This window comes from Manis javanica, chromosome 4 (genome assembly GCF_040802235.1).
Source record: "Manis javanica isolate MJ-LG chromosome 4, MJ_LKY, whole genome shotgun sequence".
NCBI lineage: Eukaryota > Metazoa > Chordata > Mammalia > Pholidota > Manidae > Manis > Manis javanica.
Window position 1 is genome coordinate 53,532,375 of NC_133159.1, and position 22,988 is coordinate 53,555,362.

At 37.9% G+C, this 22,988-nt stretch overlaps 1 protein-coding gene and 1 non-coding gene across 8 annotated transcripts in view; one reads left to right on the forward strand and one right to left on the reverse strand.

Moving 5' to 3' along the window:
• Positions 1-22,988, forward strand: part of AK4 (adenylate kinase 4) — a 94,429-nt gene that overhangs the window by 31,814 nt on the left and 39,627 nt on the right. For all 7 annotated transcript variants that reach the window (XM_073234076.1, XM_037024320.2, XM_073234078.1 and 4 more), the window contains one exon: positions 3,449-3,568. In XM_073234076.1, coding sequence (XP_073090177.1) covers positions 3,449-3,568 — 120 coding nt within the window. The remainder of the gene's footprint in view (positions 1-3,448; positions 3,569-22,988) is intronic.
• Positions 10,568-10,708, reverse strand: LOC118973547 (U4 spliceosomal RNA). Its single transcript, XR_005062952.1, has one exon. It is a non-coding gene; the product is annotated as a U4 spliceosomal RNA (small nuclear RNA).

A 22,988-nucleotide genomic window follows, 5' to 3' on the forward strand; every position in this document is an offset into this window, starting at 1 on the left:
GAATGCTGCTGGTAGGTAGAGCAACAAATCAAAATTCCCTGAAGTGGGCACATACTTATGATCTTCACAAAACTATAAAGAGGATGGTGTACTGGAATGGGCACTGAAGAGGAAAGTAGGCGATGGGGTCAGAGAACTAGGGCCTGGTCACACTTGGTCACCTTGTAGACCAAGGTGAAGACTTTGGCTCCTACTCTGAGATGGGAAGCCACTGGAGGATTACAAAGGGCTCATATTTCAAGTTTAAAAGGATCACTCCAGCTGTTGTGTTCATGCAAAGGAGCCATCTCAAATGCTGCTGAAAAGTGAAGTAAGCTGAGAATCGAGAATTGACTGGTTAGGTAATACAATTATTCTTTGGTTGACAGATGTGCAGAAGACCCCAAAACCAGTCTTTTGGTTTTGTTTCAGGTCAAGGATTGGTGAGGATAAAGGACCGACTTTGATCTTAGTGACGAGATTGATGATCGGTCTGTTGATTCTTTGGCCAGTTGTCTCCTCTTCACTGTGTAAAGATTTATACATTAGGTTTTGGTGTGTAACCCACTGCTCCCTTCCTCTTACTGTGCCTTCTGGTAACTGTGCGCTCACATTAGCTACCACAGCAGTCTCAGGCCATGACTGTGCTTTTCTCTTCTCACAATGACAGAACTTGTCATAGCTTCTTTTGTAGCCATCCTCACAGTTTGCTCTTGTTTGTTCACCACAGTTACTATTGCACTATTGTGTTTTGATCAGTTGTCTTGGACACTGTGGAAGCAGAAATAAAAGAATAAAAGAACTTCATGTTCAGTTAGATAGAAAGAATGGGAAAAGTCAAGAAAATCAAGATAAGAGCATTTAATCTAATCCTAGGCAGTATCTGAGGAAAGCAATGTTGTTGACAGAGGCAAGAAATATCAGGCCAAGAGCAGAATGGGAGGGAAGGTGTGATTTTGGTCACAGTAAGCTTGAGGTATCAAAGGTAGGTATGTATTGAGCCATACAGCAGATACTCAGAGGCCTTAAGGGTATCATTTTGGATACTATCCTTCATTAAACCACTGAGTCCAAAGGTATCCCTACATCACAAATCCCATCTGAAGGGACCTTAAACATTAATGTAGTCCAATCCAGTTTTCAAAACCCCTCTACAATATCCCTTCATAGGCAGTCTTTGAGTCTCCAAATATTTCCTTAAGAAACTTTTTCTGTCCATCTGTAATTCCCATTATAGTCCTAATTCTGAGCCCTGGGGATTGAATAATATAATGCCTTCTCCATGTGTCAAGTGTCAGGTTATGGGTAAACTGTTATCATGTCCTTCTCTGGGTCTTCTCATTTCCAAATAAGACATTTCCTACTCTTGCACTGTTTCCTCAAGGGATGTTTGGATCCAGTTCCATCTTGGTCTCTCATGTTGGAAGAGGTATGTTTGTTGTTTCCATCTACCTTAAAGTTTGGTGGATGGGACTAAGAAAAAGGCTCTGGGGTCAAACTGACAACCACTGTAGAGTAGGACAGCACCAGAGCTGCCAGTTACTGCAAGCATACTATCTCACAGTGATTTTCAGATGTAAACATACTTAATGTACAGGTATTGCCCAAGAGAATGGAAAGCATATGTTCACACAAAAACCTGTATATGAATGTCCTTTGTAGCATTATTCCTAATAGCTCCAAAACAGAAACAGTACACATGATAAGTGATATATGTATATGCAAAATATGGCATATCCACACAATAGACTAATAATATTTAGTCATAAAAATGAAGTAGTGAAATATGGTCCTGTATGGCTGAGCCTCGAAAACATTATGCTAAGTGAAGGAGGCCAAACACAAAATACTACACATTGTATGTTTCTGTTTACATGAAATGTGCAGAATAGGCAAATCTATAAAGACAGAAAGTAGATAAGTAGTTGCCAAGGTGAGATGGAGGAGGGAATAGGGAATGACAGGGTTTCTTTTTGGGTAATAAAAATGTTCTGAAATGAGGTAGTGGCAATAGTTGCACAACATTGACAATGTATTAAAAACCACTGAGTTGCACACTTTAAAAATGGTGAATGTTATGGTGTAAGAATTGTATCTCAATAAAGCTTTCATACAAAGTATGGATGTTACCTTCTATGTGAAGGTGAGGATCTTGTGGGGATTAAATGAAATAACACATATAAAATGCTTAAGGCACCGTGCCTGGGACATGGTATGTACAATTCTCAGTTAACAACTGTTAGTGTCGGTCTGAAGTAATGCTGCTTAAATTTCAATAACCTGCAACTTTTATTCATTGCTGCATTTGTAGAATATTACCTATTCCATAGTATGCAATAAATAAATACTTGTGTTTTGTTCAAATTCATGTTTAGCCACGTTAACTAATGTGGTTGTCTTTTGTGTTCTTTTTGTATTATGTTACTGAATCCTCATCATTGGGCTTAACTTTGAGCTTCTTGCCAAGTGGTATTAATTAAGTGATACAGGGCTCTTCACAGCCCATTGTTAGAGTGTAGACTCCTTCTAGAGAAGGAAATTCACCTTAAATTCAAGGTGAAGGTGGGGGCAAAATAATGCTTGAGCTTATCTCCTGTAATATAATTCTGCTTTACATTTTTATAAGAACTTAATTGGCCTGATGAGAAGTGGCTCAATGGTTCATTATCAGTTCCCTGGAGAGTAGAGGACTTCATCCTGGTTGAAAAAAATTTCAGTTCCTAGAAATTTAACAGATTTTAACTGGTAATTTGTTCTGCTGAACCCAATTCAATTTCCACATATGAGAAATTCTTACTTTGAATTCGGATAGCAGCATTCCTTCCCTCTGAAAATGTTTTTTTTAAAAATTCCTATCCTTTTATGAACTTGGCATTCTACTAATAAATACTGAGTTGCTTTTATAAGTGCAGCATCAAGGTGCCATCTGCTTATATAGATGCTCATGAAAAGAAATAAACCTGTTGTTTATATTTTCCAGCATTCTATCTAGAAGACTAGTTTTTCCCTTTGTTCTTTAAGGAATGGTTGTGCTTTGCAGCTTCCCTTGGTCTTCTGTAAACCATGAACCATGTAGTTGATCATTTTTCCTTGTTAGCATAAACTGTTGGAAGTCTCAGTATCCAATTTGTGGCTTGCCTCTAAGAAGTAGTCAGGACTTTTTCCCAGCTTTCTGTGTACCACCCGTCTTTAGTGTTTCTTATTCTTATTTTCTCCTTGCCTAATTTGTTTAATTTTTATTTTTGTCTGTGTATATCTTTAATGGCTGCTTTTACAATTCTTCAGGAAACAAATGGGAGACAGTGCTACCATTTTTGAATTTGTAAAAGCTACTCTAGAAATATTTACCTATAACTTCACCCATACTAACAGGGGGGAATGGGAGAAAAGGCAAAACTCTCAGGAAGGTGTTTATAAGCTTTTTTTTTGAAGTCTTTTTGAGTGTCTCTTTTTCCTGTCTTTTTAACAGAAGTTGGTGATATGGCAAAGCAGTACATAGAGAAAGGCCTTTTGGTTCCAGATCATGTGATCACACGCCTGATGATGTCGGAGCTGGAGAGCAGGCGTGGCCAGCACTGGCTACTGGATGGTGAGTTGAACCTGTGGGTAAGCTAGATTTCTGTGAACAGGTGGTTATGGCTAATTACCTTTTTTTTCCTAAACTTTCATTCATTTATTTAGGCATATTCCTCTTTGGCAACATGATAGAAACCCACCATGGTGAAGCCTTTTAATTCTTCTGTCTCTAGACTATCATCCCTAGAGACATTGACTTGAAGGAAACCTTTACTGAATCCTGTTACTGTTCCAGATTTGAGGGTGACTTCTGTTTCCGTCACTCAGTTCTCATAACTCATCCTAAGTCAGAAGTTCTTTCATTCATAATAGGCCACACAAATTAAAACCACGAGTTGCCATTTTTCATTTCTTGAGTAACAGAGAGAGAAAAATCTGAAAATATTTTATTGAGTGTCTAAGAAATAAAGATTGTTGAAAGTATAAAATGGCAACCTTTGGAGGGCAGTTAAACAATCTGCATATTTTTTGAGTCACCAGTTCCATCCTGGATTTCTTGCATGAGATAGATCTTCAAGGATGTCTATTTTTAGTATTAGTTTTAAATAGCAAGACACTGATAACAACCTAAGTAGCTATCATAGAGAAGCCTTAAATTTTGATATGTTCATTAACCAAGTAATCTGTACCTATGTGTTGATATGGATAGATCTCTGAGATAAACTGCTAAGTGAAAAAAGCTAGTTGCAGTATAGTGTGTATCATATATTATTGTTTATGGTAAAATGGAAGGATGGTATAATATTACTATATACACTTAGAAAAACATGCATAAACTATCTTTGGAAGGATATAAAACAAATTCATATACCCTTTGATAATTTTTTATTTTTAGTATGTAAATAATACCTGGACCTGATTAAAAAATATCCTTAGTGGTTGTGGTTACTAAAATTGTTAGACGTATGGAACCCCTGATGACAGCTATGAAGTTTCGTCTAGGAAACTGCTCACACACAAAATACAGATGCTCACACACAAAATACAAATACTCACACACAAAATATTACATAATTTTCTACTCTAGGAAGCTGAAATTAAGAATCTTCTACTTTAAGTTTGCCTGGTATAAATCTTCTAATTTATTAAAGGACAAAAATGGACTGGGTGGATTATTTGTCTTATTCTTAAATAGCAATATTCCTTGGTGCAATGAAAACAGAAACTTGAACATACTGCTTCCTAGAAACACAAAATGCAGACAGTGAGATTTATCCAGAAGAAACTTCTTTGCCTTGCAGTGCAGTTTTTCTTTAGTTCACACAGTACACTCATTCCTGTCTTAATTTGATGAAACTGAAGCCTTGGGAAGTTGTGACAGTGGAAACCTTGATGTTTGCCAGCCACAGAGAAGCCAGGGGAATTGTCCTAATTTAACTGAGAGATTGCCTATATTTCTTCTAAAGTCTGGAGCCAGGAATCTTCAAAATGAGTAATATTGTGGAGTATTTACTCTAAATCAGTGTTTCTCAAAGTGTGTAATGTGCAATGTTAGTAATAGATAAGAAGACAGACTTTGTGGCCAAATATGTTTAGAAAATGTCAGCTTAAATATGAAAAACTGCTAGTTGATGGTGTGCCAAGGGTTGTTCTGACCACTTGATACTCATTACCTCATTCAATCCCTACAAATAACGTGAATGTTATAATATGAATAATACAAATTTTATGACTCATTATTATGTTTATAATTATGTAATATGAATAATATAAATAATAATATTAAATATATACTGTTATCATTTAATAGATGAGGAAGCTGAGGCAAAACAGGATTCAGTTACTGACAAAGTTAGTGCCAAAGTTCACCAGTTTCCTTTACTTTGGGGTTTTATCAAACCTTTAATATGATAATGTAATTCTTAACAGGTGACATAATGAGGCATTTTCTAAACTTGTTTGAACATAGAATCTCCTACCTCATTCCCAACACCCACTGAAAAACTCTAGGATTTGTTCTATAGAGCATTCTTGTGAACTGCCATTCAACATATGCCCCTTACTTTGTAGGTGTACAAAAAGTTGATTCTAAAGGAGCTCATAACTTTCTGGAACACTTTCTATTTAAAAAGTTTGAAACTGTGTCCTTACAGGACTGGAGGGATCCAGTAGACTGAATTAAAAACCTTTGTTAAGAGAAAGGCAATAATGGCTTGTGGAAGGCATGTGTTTATTCATTAGGCAACAGTGAGTAAAGTTCCTGTTGTGTGTCAGAAACTAGTAGGTACTGTTGGTAAAATTGTAAGACACTGTCCCTACTGTTTAAGGGGTTTATATCAGTGTAGGGAAGCTAGGGATATAAAATATTGTTACTGACAGTATAACAGAAGCACATATATGTGGTACCCTGAGGACAAAGGGACACAATTATGGGTGTGTTTCTTTTTTTGTTAGAAAAGGGATTGGAATAACTTTCTGGAAAAAGAGATGAATAGAGATGTTCTGCAGGTTGATGGATGGGGATTGGGAAGGCAGGTTTTTCAGCAGAGGGACGATGTGAGTTAATAGGAGAGGAACGGCTTAACCTGGTACTTTCCTGGGCCTGCAAGCAGAGAGAGGCAGGTGAAGTCCTGGAGTAGGTGGTGTTTGATCCTGTACTAAGAAGGAACTGGAAGTTGTTGGCTGTAGGGACCATGAGACTTGTTAAGTAGGGTACAATGTGATCAGATTTGTGTCTCGGAAGGACTATTCTGTGAACAAAGGGAGGAAGTAGGTGCTGGTGCAGGGAGTTGGTGGTAACTTGAAGCCAACTAAGGGATTGTTAGAATGATTGGAAAGGGATATTGCAGGCCTGAATTTAATTAGCAATGGCAGTGAAATGAAAATGAAAAGGAGGCGCTGTTTGGGAGAAAATGGATTGAGGAGGAAGAATTGACTATTGTGAAGAATTGACTGATGCTGGGTACTACAGCCCTGGGGTTTTCTTATACTGTCTTCTGAGTTTTTTGAGTTTCTTGGCTGTCACTAGCCATGGTAATTTCTCCAGACTCAACACATTTAACTCACAAAAGTTAGCCCTCCAATATTTGTTGTGTTAGTATTTTCTATGACTGCTAAAATTTGGCTTTGCTACCACCTAACAGCAATTTTTCTAGTTTAAATTCTTTAATTGTGAGACTTCTCACCTTGTAAATCAACCTTGGGTAGTTTTAGTAAACTTGAAAATGATCATCTGTATTAAACTCCTTTTGGAAAGGTTGTTAGTATATAACCACTCACTCCAGCTAGCACCAGGCTGCCTGTTTAAATCCCGGCTCTTACCAGCTATTTACCACTGCTATTTACCAGTAGTGTGTAACCTTGGGCATGTCACCTTACCTCTCTGTGCATTTTATTCCTCCTGGAAAACAGATTTAAAAAGGGGTTTGGAAGGATGGAGCAAGTGGATATACATAAAGTGCTTACAAGGATGTTTGCGATAAGAGTAATGCTATTTAAGGATGAGATTTTGTTATTATTTGTCATATATGATGTGCAGGTCCTAAATTTTTTCTGTGTATGTGACTGAAGTGTTAAGTTCAAAAATAGTTTTAAAAATATTTAGCCTTGCAAAGTTGAAAAGTCAGGTTCAGGTATGGAATGTCTTATGAACCTTTTCGGTGCTTTGCTTTTGCCATAACTTTTCCTCTCAGGGTGAGTAACTGAAGTTCTTTTACATCAAGGGCCTGTTTTTAGTGAAGTACGTCAGTCTCTTAACTGAGTTAGTTTTGTATCTTTCTCCTTGAAAACCCATCTGGTCACTTTTTCAGTCATGATTTTTTTTTAAAGCTCTGGAATAAATCCATTTGGTAAAGTGAGGAGTGTCAGGAATGCCTAGTTCTGGGTTCAGTTTTAAACTCCTTATGTCCCAGGGCACATGCTCTGTAGAGTGATGCCTGTTGAGTGTGCTAAAGGCAATCAAATTGGGAAGGTCAAGAAGAGAATTCTGGATGACAGATGAATCATCATCTTGGTCCATATGGCTGTAGAGAGGCATCCTGCAAGTGGTGGGTGGAAAGAAGGAGAGTGGATGCAAGCCAAGGGAATACCAAGGGGGGCCGGTGGGCGGGGTGGTGGGTGCTCTGTGGTTTGGTCAGCCATGTCCTTGCTAAAAATAGTGTGGCACTACCTTGCCTCCATGGTGTGCTTTCCAGCTAGGTAAGAAACACGTGTGTGTATGGCTTTTTTTCCTTCTCTTTTTTCTTTCTTTCTCTCTAATTTCCTTGGAAGTTTAATACATGAGAGCAGTTTTTTAAAGAGTTTTTCTTCAATTTTTAAGACAAATGTTCTACCAGGGGAATGCATTGCACAAGCCTTCTAATTTTGTTATAACCATGGGTTTTTTGTTTGTTTGTTTTTAAGTTTCACAGCGAGGGTATTTACTGCTTACTAGGTGAAATAGTACCTAGGGAGTAAAAACCAACCCTTTAAAACAAATACAAATTCTTCATTTGTAAAAAAAAAAAAGGGTGGGGGGAGGTTGGCAGTGGGGTGGGGCCAGTAGGGAGTGTGTTAGTAATAGTTTTTATGTCTAAACTTGACTGTTAATGCACTTTAAATAGTAACCTGTAAGTTCTCAGCTTAATCCTAACATATCCCCAAGTAGCAAGATAGAATTGTCTGCCATATGCTTTTAGGTACCAAAATATTTAAATATGTTGTCAAAGTTCGGTTTTATAAAAAGCAATGTAAGAGGAATTGTAAGAGGAATATAAAGCTTTTCATTGGAGATAAAGATACCTTTAGAACAGAGTCCTCATTTGGTCTGTGGCGGTAGTGTCCATTTGTTTCATTGTGAGCAGTGTTGAATGCTAACTGGTATTTTCCTTAGATAATTCTGGGATATGTTTTAAGCAGAAGTCAGAGCTGCTTGAATGTGTGCAGGGTCTGTGTGTGTTTTTTTCCCCTGAGAATTAAGTGATCTCAGACGTGAGATCTTTCAAGGTACATGTTTACTCAGAGCCACTGTTAACCAAGTACAAGGTGGATGCTTAAGAAACCAGGCTACAGATGCTGGGGCTAGTGTATTTTGTCCTGGTTTTGGAAATGCATTTTACCCTATTGGACTGGTATGTTGACTGCTCTGACCTTATCCCTCCATATTTTTCTTTCTGAATCAGACCTCTGAAGAGTGTTGTCACATCCCACTGGGCAGCACATTCCTACAGAAAAAGCCAACGATCACGGATCTTCTGAAGTACATCTATTTAGAAATGCCAAGAGCAAATTTTTTTCTATAGTTCTTGTGAATATAGGCCATATTTCAAGAATAAAATGTTTTATAGGTTTCTTTAGAAGATCGCTGAAGACATTCTCTTTGGAAAAAAAAAAGAATCGGGCTTTTTCTCTCTCCCTTCCCATGTGTGTGCTTCTGTGTGTGTACGTGTATGTGTAAGAAGGTAATAAATTATCATACAAATTTACTTTCAGATATTTAGTTCTGAATAAATATTGTCAGATAATGTTTGTATCTTAGATCATTCATTGTTAAGGCAGTGACTGCACTGTGATACCTTGAATGGAAGAGTTAAAGCAAGTGGAGTGATTTCTAAAGAATGGTTATAGAATTGATAGAATTCTACTAGGTTGCTGTGGTGGTTTTCTTGCCTGCCAAGCAGGGATTGAACAATCAAAACCGTTGGTACCTCATTAGAATTGCACGACTTGCTCCTCATTGTAGCTCTCAACTGACGTCATATCTACCCAAAGGCTGAAATAACAGTGAGGTCTTGGGTATTTCCAAAGTGAATAAAGTGACTGACTTCCTACTGGAATAGTGGCAGTGAAGAAAAATGGAGGGAAAAAACATTTTGGAGTGGGCTAGCAGAGGTAGGGCAAGCTTGTCAAGAAGCTCCTGGTGAAGGAGTGGAAGACAGCCCCCCCATGGTGTAGGTGAGACGGGGTCTGTGCTCCAGGAGGTAAGTGTAAAGATTTTACAAGTAAGGACTGATATTCTTCATGAACAAAGATTAGTGTGTGTAGAGTAGTCTTAATGCCACATTCCTAGAGATCCCACACATGCCCCAAAACAATATAAATATAAATACATCTGACAAATGTTTTTTTTTCTGTATCCAAAATTCTCATTTGAGGAAACAATTTGGGTAGCAGCTCTTAAATAAATGTTTTGTTCATTTTCATTGTGGGCACATTATTATTATTACTATTTTGGAACTTTGAAGGTGGAGTTTGATCAAGGTATCTGTTTAGTGTATGTTGGGTTTTGTGGAGGATCAGCAACTATTTATTGGATTTGGTTGATTTAAAAAAATTGTTATAGCTGTATAGCCATGAGAGTCTTCACCAAAATGGAACATCTTTAAGTTTGTGTTTTAAAACAAATGACATATTTTATCATCTTAGAAGAAGATATTTTGAAACTTGAGACCTATGTTTGGTTATACTCCTAACATGATTATTAAGTTATTTGGATAGTCTTAAGTGAAAGGATTTGTAGACATATAATTATTCTCAGTTTGAATAGTGTACTGTGACTTCACCAAGGGGAAGATAGGCAAAGAGAAGAAGTAAGTGTCTGTATCTACTTTCAATAAGACTGGGGAACAGTTTTCTAAACATCAGTATTGGCTGAGTTACACAGGAAAGACCACTACTCAGTAGGGTTAGGTTATAAAAAAAATCATCTTGGTAACACCTGACTTGAAATTTAGCTCACTCTGTCTTATGATATACCTTATTCAAAGTACAGAGCCTGATCAGACCTTATATCTAGCTTTGATTCCATTAAAGCTATTGCAGGTCCTTTGTTAATGGTCTCAGGTGATTATGCAAATTCCCTTTGATTCTAAGTATTCATAAAATTTCCTACAAGTAAGTATTTATTGAGTACCAACTCTGTGCCAGGCACTGTCTAGACACCATAGTAGAGCAACAGAGTGGGCAGGATGTGGCCCTCTTGGCATTTAGAATCCAGTAGTGATTCAGTTTTGTGGGCACTAAAGGTTGTCTTTGATTTTTATGATTTAAATCTAAACTGGAAGAACTTGTTTTTTTTTTTTTTTTCTTGAATCAGTCTCCGTAGAGACTGTCAAAAATTGCCAATGCCGACTATATTTCAAGTCGTCATGGCGGGGTATTGGGAAAAGTTTTCAATTAGCAATAATCGCGCCTCGGATAAACCTCATTGGCTACGATACTGCCACTGCGCAAAGCTTAAGAACTTGTTTTTTATCCTATGATTTCTCCTACTTTCCAGCATCCTTGTCAATATGAAGTGAGTATCTGACTGAAAAATACTGGGTTTCTTCTCTTCTTTATTAGATTCTCTCCTGAGACCTGTCCCATCTCCATTTCTCGTGGCTTTCTTCTGATTGATCTGACTGTTGGCTCAGGCTGAGGAACAGTCTTAATATAGTAGACAACCTTGAGTTTGCTTGTGTTGACATAGATTTTAACATATAAGCATTAAGGGCCATATGGAAAACTTTATGCAGATATTTGAGCACACCCTGAAAAAACTTGGTTCAGAGATCAAAAAACAAATTAAATATATGTCCTTTGAGTGTCCTGATGAGTTTGGCATTTATAAAGAAGGAATAGCACACTACTTGACCTTATAGTCCAGGAGGAGCACATGCTGCATAAACAATTGCACTATAGGATCTTGGGAGCACTAGTGAAGGGGGTGAAACACAAGAGGTAGTGTAGAGGAGAAGTAACCTACCTATTTCCCTGTTTGAGGGGTTGGAGAGGCAGCTATTAGGGAGATTTCTTGGAGATGGTGGTGTCAAGAGTTAAACTTTGAAAGAGTGGGAATAGAAACACATTCTAGATGGGGGAAACATGTGCAAAAGATAAAGAGGCATTAAACAGCAGATGTGTTCTGGAAACCACAGGTGGATAATCCCAGCTCTGAAAAATATGAGCAGATGAGGCTGGAAAAGTGGGTGGGGGTGAAAGCTAAATACTTCATTAAATTTAAAAGTAGGGAGCTGAATAAGGATCAAAGAAGTTAGAAGGAGGTTAAAATGAAGTTTAAAACTTGGAATTTGAGTGATTAACTTATTTTTAAGCTTTTCCCAACTAACATTTAAAAACTAATTAGATTGAAGAATTTTGACTTTATATTCACTTCAGATATTAAATGATGATTTCTTTCTATTGGACATATTGGACATAACTTGTCATATACTTTTAGATGCACTCAGCCCATTTATTATTGCTATTTAATTAGTCATCTGTAAGGTAAGGCACAGGATGAAACTATTTTCAAATCCTAATTTTAGATGTTAGGAGAGCCTACTTCCCTAATTTATGAAACAGGTATCTTGGGACTTGGATGAATTGAGCAAATTTATTACAAAGTTTCATCCAAAACATCTGAAGTATAATTTGCTAGTTTAATAATAAATAATTGTGTATTTACTATGCACAAAGCACCACACTAAGAAAACAATAATGTCGTGGAAAAGTATGGTCTAACGAGTCAGACTGGAGTATCAATTTGTAATTTATGAGCTGTGAAGTCTTGAGCAAGCAGTTACCTTTCTTAGATTATTTTTCCTCATCCATAAAATAGGAGTATGTATGGCATAGGCATTGGTAACAAATGTAAAACTCTTGGTGGAATTCTGAAACTCAGTAGGTGGTCAAATGGTGTTTTTATTATCAGTGTTAAGCATATATGTGTGTGTACACACAAACACATACTGATGTAGGTGTTGGAACTTATTATTTCAGTAGTAAACTGCTGAGAAACTTAACAAAAAATAATGTGTTAATAAGGATGGTCATATTTGTCCCTCATCAGGTGCACTTGGGGAAAGCATAACTTAACAATCACTCATCTTCCATTAAACCTTACCTAGACAAAAACCCCAAAATAATAGGAAACTGTTGAATGGTCTATCACTAATAAGAAAATTGGATTTTGAAAAGATGAACAAGTTGATTAGGATTATCAGGAGAATAAGATATGGGAAAATACAAAGAATTTAATTTTATCTTTTTTATACTGTTTTTATAAAATTATATTATCACTATAAAACATTCAAGCCATATGGGCAAATGTAAAGAAAATCAACAGATCGTCTGAAGTCTCACTAGCTAGAAAACAAGAGTTAACATTTGAAAACCGTCATTATATCTACCTCCCCATGTACATATGTGCACATAGAAATGTGTAACATCTCTGACATTAAATGCAATGGTATATTTCTTCCCTACATATATGTATAACAGTAACAATATTATACACAGCAGTAATAGTAGTAGTATACTTACGAAGTAATATAATGAAGTATGTACTTTATTCAGGTATCTGGACCTGATTCCAATGTGTGTAAATATGTGGGAGGGGGTTTTCCCACACATACTTAAACCAAGCAATTCTTGAACACCAGCAGGGTGTTGGAGAACTTAACTCAATTCTGATGCTGTCTGCCGAGAGACAGCACCAGATTCCCAGGTTAAGGGCCCCATTGTACAACACTGCCCTCCACCCTGCACTCCAGATGCCAGTCACAAGCCCCAGGCAGGTACCTGTGTTTCTGACCTACCAGGTATAGATTGGAGGTTCCCACGACCTCCCCCCTTAGGTTCAATTAATTTGCTAGAGCGGTTCACAGAACTCAGGAAAACACTTAGGCTTACCAGTTTTATAAAGAATACAAGTTAACAGCCAGATGAAGAGAGACATAGGGCAAGGTCCCAAATGAAGGAGCTTCTGTCCTCGTGGAGCGTGGGACCCGGCTTGGTGGCAAGTGAAGATGTTCTGGTTCCCCAGTCAGAGAAGCGCTCTCCGACCAAAAAGCAGGATCCAACCAAGCAGAGCAGGCAGAGCAGGGCAGAGAGAGAGACATGGAGCTCTTCTCGGAGGTTAGGTGAGGGCATCATTGCGCAGTCATGACTGACCAAATACTGGCCACTGGCTGATTCAGCCTCCAGCCCTGCCCTTGAGGGGGGGAACCAAAAGTCTCTCATTAACATGACAAAACACCTGTTTCACCTTTAAGACTGCAGTATTTCCAGAAACTGTGGAAGAAGACCAAATATACCTGGGAAATATATATTCGGTCATAAAAATGACCAAATATGTATTTCTTATAACTCACTATATTACAAAATGTATCAGAATGGCTACATACTTTACAAAATTTTAAGAAGTATTTCATTTTACTTAAATTTAAGAAGAACAAAAGCTGAAGTGAACTTGAAGGAATTATAACTGAATTTTAGATAAATCTTTCTTCATCACCTGTGATATTCATTCCTATGACTGCTCTTTAAGGTTGTGAAAGTCATTAGATAGATATATTTGTTGTTTTTAATTTCACATTTCAAATTTAGACAGGAGATATTGTCTCTCTGCAGTGGACAGTAAGATTAATATACTTACACTTTCCCCTACCCCATCTCCCTTCCTCCCTCCTGATTTTTGGATTTTTGTTGGCTTTTGTTAAAATGTATTATACATGTTCTTCTGTAATTTTGTTTCCTTTTATTTTTGTCTTACATCTAGAAACTTTAAATGAATTCCATGCACTGCTTTTCCTACCCACCACCACTTCTCTTGATTATATTTGTTTTATTTATGTTTCTAATACCCTAGAAACCATTAGTTGTACATTATTATGGAATTGTATGGTACATGAGTTATATCTGAATAAATCTGTACTACTTTTTAACACTTTTGCATTCCTCACCTTGGTTTATGAATTTTGGATCTTGTTGACTGTGTTTCCTTGCTCTCTTCTCTTCTTCTCTCCCTTCTTCTCTCCTCCCTTCCTCCCTACTTCGCAGAAGGGCTCATGAGTTTTCATATTTGAGGATGTCTCATTATTGTCCCACAGTTCAGGTGATATTCTCGAGTGGTCCTTGTGTCCTTCAGACTTTCACAGTCATTGTTTTTTTTTTTTTTTAGATAATTATTTTTTATTGAAGGGTAGTTGACACACAGTATTACATTAGGCTCAGGTGTACAACACAGTGATTCAACATTTATATACATGATAATTCTAGGTACCAGCTATCACCATACCAAGTTGTTACAATATTTTGACTATATTCCTTATGCTATACATTACATCCCAGTTACTTATTTATTTTACAATTGGAAGTGTGTACTTTTTTTTTTTTTTGTGAGGGCGTCTCTCCTATTTATTGATCAAATGGTTAACAACAATAAAATTCTGTATAGGGGACTCAATGCTCAATGTATAATCATTAATCCACCCCAAGCCTAATTTTTGTCAGTCTCCAAACTTCTGAAGCATAACGAACAAGTTCTTACATGGAGAACAAATTCTTACATAGTGAATAAGTTACATGGTGAACAGTACAAGGGCAGTCATCACAGAAACTTTCGGTTTTGATCATGCATTATGAACTATAAACAGTCAGTTCAAATATGAATATTCGTTTGATTTTTATACTTGATTTATATGTGGATACCACATTTCTCTATTATTATTATTTCTAATAAAATGCTGAAGTGGTAGGTAGATGCAAGATAAAGGTAGAAAACATAGTTTAGTGTTATAAGAGACCAAATGTAGATGATCAGGTGTGTGCCTATAGACTATGTGCTAATCCAAGCTAGACAAGGGTAATAAAACATCCATGGATGCAGCAGATTTCTCTCAAAACAGGGGGGGTGAGGTTCTAAGCCTCACCTCTGTTGATCCCGAATTCCTCACCTGATGGCCCCCCTGCGACTGTGGCTGTCTTAGGTTGTTCCTCCCTTGAGGAATCTTACCCGTCTCTGGCTAACCAGTCATCTTCCGGGGCCATACAGGAAAATGTAAAGTCGGTAAGTGAGAGAGAAGCCTTATTGTTTGAAAAGGTTAGTTTTTTACTTCTTTGCATATTTATGCCCTGTGGCTTCTATGCCCAGCATTTGTCTTGAGGTATCTTTACCACTTGGAAGAATTGTGATACACGGTAAATTCGATATGAGGCATGACTTCTATTTATGGGTTGTAATTAGGAAGGAAGAAGAAAAGCTATAGAAGTAGCAGGTGGAAGAAAACATGGGAAGATTGATTATTACTTTGACATATCTTCTTGTAGAGTAACTTAAGCATGTATAGGTTTTAAACTACTAATTAAATTGCACACACACATTAACATAATAGGAATACAGTTACATAACCAAAGCATACCTATAATTACCAACCATCTCCAGTGAAACCAAGAAAAACAGTTAGGCACCTTAGGCATTTGTGAAAACTTATCTATGATATGGTGGATATTGTCCAACTGAACTTGAACAGTCTGAGAGAAATCAGACAAATTAAAACAACCCATTCCTGGGGACTGTTCACATCCCACATGTTCTTTTAACAGTAAATAGTCTGTAGTTGTAAGATTTTGGAGCACTACAATTTGCACTTCTCCTAATTCTTGGTTGAGTTCCAACAGTATAGATCCAGTCAAATTTGTTGTTTTACTGTATGCACGGGCCAGCTTAGATATCTCCTTCTTCATTCCCATGGTAAGTCCAGGAACCGGTGGGATGAGTGCATCTACACCTGTAGCAGTGCGTGGATCTTTGTTGGGGTTTTTTGATGATCATCTTCTGGCATGAGTCTTCCAGAGAGTGCTGATGTTGGAAGTTCCTTTTCATATTGTATCTTAGTTCATTTTCAGGGTAGCCAAATTAGGCTTTGAACCTCTGTATAAGCACAAACAAACCCTTTGCCTACACTTTTATATGCCTTTTATACCATTGTGTAGATCTCATTGGAGGTCACCACACAGGAACTGCTTTTTTTTAATTTTTTAATTTTTTAATTTATTTTTTGTTTGTTATCATTAGTCTACACTTACATGATGAATATTGTGTTTACTAGGCTCTCCCCTATACCAGGTCCCCCCTATAAACCCCTTTACAGTCACTGTCCATCAGCATAGCAATATGTTGTAGAATCACTACTTGTCTTCTGTGTGTTGTACAGCCCTCCCCTTTCTCCCACCCCCCATGCATGCTAATCTTAATACCCCCCTTCTTCTCACCCCCCTTATCCCTCCCTACCCACCCATCCTCCCCAGTCCCTTTCCCTTTGGTACCTGTTAGTGCATTCTTGGGTTCTCTGATTCCGCTGCTGTTTTGTTCCTTCAGTTTTTCCTTTGTTCTTATACTCCACAGATGAGTGAAATCATTTGGTATTTCTCTTTCTCCGCCTGGCTTATTTCGCTGAGCATAATACCCTCCAGCTCCATCCATGTTGCTGCAAATGGTAGGATTTGCCCTTTTCTTATGGCTGAGTAGTATTCCATTGTGTATATGTACCACATCTTCTTTATCCATTCATCTATCGATGGACATTTGGGTTGCTTCCAATTCTTGGCTATTGTAAATAGTGCTGCGATAAACATAGGGGTGCATCTCTCTTTCTCAAACTTGATTGCTGCATTCTTAGGGTAAATTCCTAGGAGTGGAATTCCTGGGTCAAATGGTAAGTCTGTTTTGAGCATTTTGATGTACCTCCATACTGCTTTCCACTAATTTACATTCCCACCAGCAGTGTAGGAGGGTTCCCCTTTCTCCACAGCCTCGCCAACATTTGTTGTTGTCTGTCTTTTGGAGGGCAGCCATCCTTACTGGTGTGAGGTGACACCTCATTGTAGTTTTAATTTGCATTTCTCTGATAATTAGCAATGTGGAGCATCTTTTCATGTGTCTGTTGGAAATCTGTATTTCTTTTTTGGAGAATTGTCTGTTCAGTTCCTCTGCCCATTTTTTAATTGGATTATTTGTTTTTTGTGTGTCAAGGCATGTGAGCTCTTTATATATGTTGGACATCAAGCCTTTATCAGATCTGTCATTTACAAATATATTCTCCCATACTGTAGGGTTCCTTTTTGTTCTATTCATGGTGTCTTTTGCTGTACAGAAGCTTTTCAGCTTAATATAGTCCCACTTGTTCAATTTTGCTGTTGTTTTCCTTGCCCGGGGAGATATGTTCAAGAAGAGGTCACTCATGTTTATGTCTAAAAGGTTTTTGCCAATGTTTTTTTCTAAGAGTTTTATGGTTTCATGACTTACATTCAGGTCTTTGATCCATTTTGAATTTACTTTTGTGTATGGGGTTAGACAATGGTCCAGTTTCATTCTCCTACATGTAGCTGTCCAGTTTTGCCAGCACCATCTGTTGAAGACACTGTCATTTTGCCATTGTATGTCCATGGCTCCTTTATCAAATATTAATTGACCATATATGTTTGGGTTAATGTCTGGAGTCTCTAATCTGTTCCACTGGTCTGTGGCTCTGTTCTTGTGCCAGTACCAAATTATCTTGATTACTGTGGCTTTGTAGTATAGCTTGAAGTTGGGGAGTGAGATCCCCCCTACTTTATTTTTCTTTCTCAGGATTGCTTTGGCTATTCAGGGTCTTTGGTGTTTCCATATGAATTTTTGAATTATTTGTTCCAGTTCATTGAAGAATGTTGCTGGTAATTTGATAGGGATTGCATCAAATCTGTATATTGCTTTGGGCAGGATGGCCATTTTGACGATATTAATTCTTCCTAGCCATGAGCATGGGATGATGTTCCATCTGTTAGTGTCCCCTTTAATTTCTCTTAAGAGTGACTTGTAGTGTTCAGAGTATAAGTCTTTCATTTCTTTGGTTAGGTTTATTCCTAGGTATTTTATTTTATTTTTGATGCAATTGTGAATGGAGTTGTTTTCCTGATTTCTCTTTCTGTTGGTTCATTGTTAGTGTATAGGAAAGCCACAGATTTCTGTGTGTTGATTTTGCATCCTGCAACTTTGCTGTATTCCAATATCAGTTCTAGTAGTTTTGGGGTGGAGTCTTTAGGGTTTTTTATGTATAGTATCATGTCATCTGCAAATAATGACAGTTTAACTTCTTCTTTACCAATCTGGATTCCTTGTATTTCTTTGTTTTGTCTAATTGTCATGGCTAGGACCTCCAGTACTATGTTAAATAACAGTGGGGAGAGTGGGAATCCCTGTCTAGTTCCCGATCTCAGAGGAAAAGCTTTCAGCTTCTCGCTGTTCAATATAATGTTGGCTGTGGGTTTATCATAGATGGCCTTTATTATGTTGAGGTACTTGCCCTCTATTCCCATTTTGCTGATAGTTTTTATCATGAATGGATGTTGAACTTTGGCAAATGCTTTCTCAGCATCTATGGAGATGATCATGTGGTTTTTGTCTTTCTTTTTGTTGATGTGATAGATTATGTTGATGGACTTTTGAATGTTGTACCATCCTTGCATCCCTGGGATGAATCCCACTTTGTCATGGTGTACGATCCTTTTGATGTATTTTTGAATTTGGTTTGCTAATATTTTGTTGAGTATTTTTGCATCTATGTTCATCAGGGATATTGGTCTGTAATTTTCTTTTTTGGTGGGGTCTTTGCCTGGTTTTGGTATTAGGGTGATGTTAGCTTCATAGAATGAGTTTGGGAGTATCCCCTCCTGTTCTATTTTTTGGAAAACTTTAAGGAGAATGGGTATTATGTCTTCCCTGTATGTCTGATAAAATTCTGAGGTGACTCCATCTGGCCCGGGCGTTTTGTTCTTTGGTAGTTTTTTGATTACGGCTTCAATTTCGTTGCTGGTAATTGGTCTGTTTAGATTTTCTGTTTCTTTCTGGGTCAGTCTTGGAAGGTTGTATTTTTCTAGGAAGTCCATTTCTCCTAGGTTTCCAAGCTTGTTAGCATATAGGTTTTCATAGTACTCACTAATAATTCTTTGTATTTCTGTGCGGTCAGTCGTGATTTTTCCTTTCTCATTTCTGATACTGTTGATTTGTGTTGATTCTGTTTTCCTCTTAATAAGTCTGGCTAGAGGCTTATCTATTTTGTTTATTTTCTCGAAGAACCAGCTCTTGGTTTCATTGATTTTTGCTATTGTTTTATTCTTCTCAATTTTATTTATTTCTTCTCTGATCTTTAGTATGTCTCTCCTTCTGCTGACCTTAGGCCTCATTTGTTCTTCTTTTTCCAATTTTGATAATTGTGACATTAGACCATTTATTTGGGATTGTTCTTCCTTTTTAAAATATGCCTGGATTGCTATATACTTTCCTCTTAAGACTGCTTTCGCTGTGTCCCACAGTAGTTGGGGCTTAGTGTTGTTGTCGTCGTTTGTTTCCATATATTGCTGGATCTCCATTTTGATTTGGTCATGGATCCATTGATTATTTAGGAGCGTGTTGTTAAGCCTCCATGTGTCTGTGAGCCTTTTTGCTTTCTTTGTACAGTTTATTTCTAGTTTTATGCCTCTGTGGTCTGAAAAGTTGGTTAGTAGAATTTCAATCTTTTGAAATTTACTGAGGCTCTTTTTGTGGCCTAGTATGTGGTCTATTCTGGAGAATGTTCCATGTGCCCTTGAGAAGAATGTGTATCCTGTTGCTTTTGGATGTAGAGTTCTGTAGATGTCTATTCGGTCCATCTGTTCTAGTGTGTTGTTCAGTGCCTCTGTGTCCTTACTTATTTTCTGCCTGGTGGATCTGTCCTTTGAAGTGAGTGGTGTGTTGAAGTCTCCTAGAATGAATGCATTGCATTCTATTTCCTCCTTTAGTTTTTGTTTCAGGTATGTTGGTGCTCCTGTATTGGGTGCATATATATTTATAATGGTTATATCCTCTTGTTGGACTGAGCCCTTTATCATTATGTAATGTCCTTCTTTGTCTTTTGTTACTTTCTTTATTTTGAAGTCTGTTTTGTCTGATACCAGAATTGCAACACCTGCTTTCTTCTCTCTCTTGTTTGCATGTAATATCTTTTTCCATCCCTTGACTTTAAGTCTGTGCATGTCTTTGGGTTTGAGGTGAGTCTCTTGTAAGCAGCATATGGATGGATCTTACTTTTTTATCCATTCTATTACTCTGTGTCTTTTGATTGGTGCATTCAGTCCATTTACATTTAGGGTGATTATTGAGAGGTATGAACTTATTCCCATTGCAGGCTTTAAGTTTGTGGTTACCAAAGGTTCAGGGTTAGCTTCTTTACTATCTTACCGTCTAACTTAACTCACTTGTTGAGCTATTATAAATGCGGTCTGATGATTCTTTATTTCTCTCCCTTCTTATTCCTCCTCCTCCCTTCTTCATATGTTGGGTGTTCTGTTCTGTGCTCTTTTTAGGACTGCTCCCATCTAGAGCAGTCCCTGTAGGATGCCCTGTAGAGGTGGTTTGTGGGAGGCAAATTTCCTAAACTTTTGCTTGTCTGGGAATTGTTTAATCCCTCCTTCATATTTAAATGATATTCGTGCTAGATACAGTAGTCTTGGTTCTAGGCCCTTCTGTTTCATTGCATTAAGTATATCATGCCGTTGTCTTCTGGCCTGTAGGTTTCTGTTGAGAAGTCTGATGATAGCCTGATGAGTTTTCCTTTGTAGGTAACCTTTTTTTTCTCTCTGGCTGCCTTTAGTACTTTGTCCTTGTCTTTGATCTTTGCCATTTTAATTATTATGTGTCTTGGTGTTGCCCTCCGTGGATCCCTTGTCATGGGAGTTCTGTGTACCTCTGTGGTCTGAGAGGCCATTTCTTCCCCTAGTTTGGGGAAGTTTTTGGCAATTATTTCTTCAAAGACACTTTCTATCCCTTTTTCTCTCTCTTCTTCTTCTGGTACCCCTATAATGCAGATATTGTTCTGTTGCGATTGGTCACTCAGCTCTCTTAGAATTCTTTCATTCCTGGAGATCCTTTTGTGTCTCTCTGCATCAGCTTCTCTGTGTTCCTGTTCTCTGTTTTCTAGTCCATTAATGGTCTCTTGCATCTCATCCATTCTGTTTTGAAGTCCTTCCAGAGCTTGTTTTATTTCTGTATTCTCCTTCCTTAGTTCTTGCATATTTCTCTGCAAGTCCATCAGCATGGTTTTGACTTCTGTTTTGAGTTCTTTTTCAGGAAGACTGGTTAAATCTATCTCCCCAGGTTCCTTCTCAGGGGAAGATGTAGCAGATGCCGAAGCTGTCTGGGTTAGTCTTGTCTGGATCATGTTTTTTTGGCTTTTCAAGTTGACAGGTGCTATTGACTGTCAGCTGGGAGGGCCAAACTTTTCACTTGCTACTGGCTTTTCTTTACTGGGACAACTGCGACCCCTAGTGGCTTGTGTTGGGTAATTGCATGTAGACTGGGTCTTTGTGTCTTGCGGCAGAGAGCGGGTGGCTGGGGCTGGGTGTTTAGCAGTCCTGGGCTCCCTCTCCCTCCCGCCGGGAGCTGGGGGGAGGTGTGCTTGGGTCCCGCCGGGCTGTGGCTTGTATCTTACCCCTTTCACCAGGCGCTGGGCTCTCGCATGTGTGGATGTAGTCTGGCTGTTGTCCTGTGTCTTGTGGTCTCTCTTTTAGGATTAGTTGTATTTGTTGTATTTTCAAAAATATATATGTTTTTGGGAGGAGATTCCCATTGTCCTACTCACGCCGCCATGTTGGCTCTGCCCCCTCACAGTCATTGTTTTATGTTCTTCCAGCTTGGATTGTTCTGTAGAAACCTAAGGCCAGTCTGACTTTCTCCTCATATAGGAGAATATCATTTTTCTCTTCTTTCCCAGTATAGACATCCTGAAGAATTGTTTCTTCATGTTCAAAGTAAATAGAATATCCCAATTTATTTTTTTCCTCTTTCCTCTCCTATGTATAGTGTGTTCTTTTGATCTGCAGTTCATTTCTTTCCTTTCAGAGAAGTTCTCCTGTATTAAATCTTGTTGTCCATTTGTTCAGCTTTTCTATATCAAGGATGCCACTTAGATATATTGAATATTCTTTGTCTTTGTCATATGTCAGTTTTTTTCTTCTGTGTTTTCTTTTGCCTTCAAACACATTCAGACCTTTTATCTTGAGGGCAGGGGAAAGCAAAACTTTGTTTATATTCCTGAACTATATCGTATATTTCATAACTACCCTCATGTTGCAGGACTATTACACTTCCTACACCCTCTTCTGTAGTTCTCTGCCTCCAGATATTCAGGTGGATTTGCTGCATTCAGATCTCTACTGAAATATTCTCTCCTCAGTGAGTCCTTCCTGTAACATGCTCATGTCACTCTTCTTTTATTATAATCATGTGATATCATATATGTATCTTCATGTTTGGCATTTCGCACCTTCTTTAAACCCCACCCCCAGTGTAGGCCCCACAAAGCAAAGATTATTCTGTTTTGTTCATGGTTGTATTGCCAATTTTTCCATATAGCTTGAATGTTCTCTAGTGATACCATTTTTATGAAAACAGTATAAAACAACTGTGTTTGATACATGGAAAAGGCTTATAAATATGTGTCCATTAACAGAGAGGCCTTGCCTGTAGCCAGCAGCTGAGCCTGTGTAGGGGATACTTGGCCTCTGTTGTTTCCCTTGGGGCAAAAATACAGGCCTATAGTGAAATCATTTATAGTTTCCTTTTGTCTCAATTGAGGTACAGTGGGACCAGTTTTTCCCTACTTTGTTTATAGAGGCTTATGTTCAAAGAATAGATGAGCAGTCTTAAATGGAAGAGCCTTTAAGCAAGGGATTTGCAG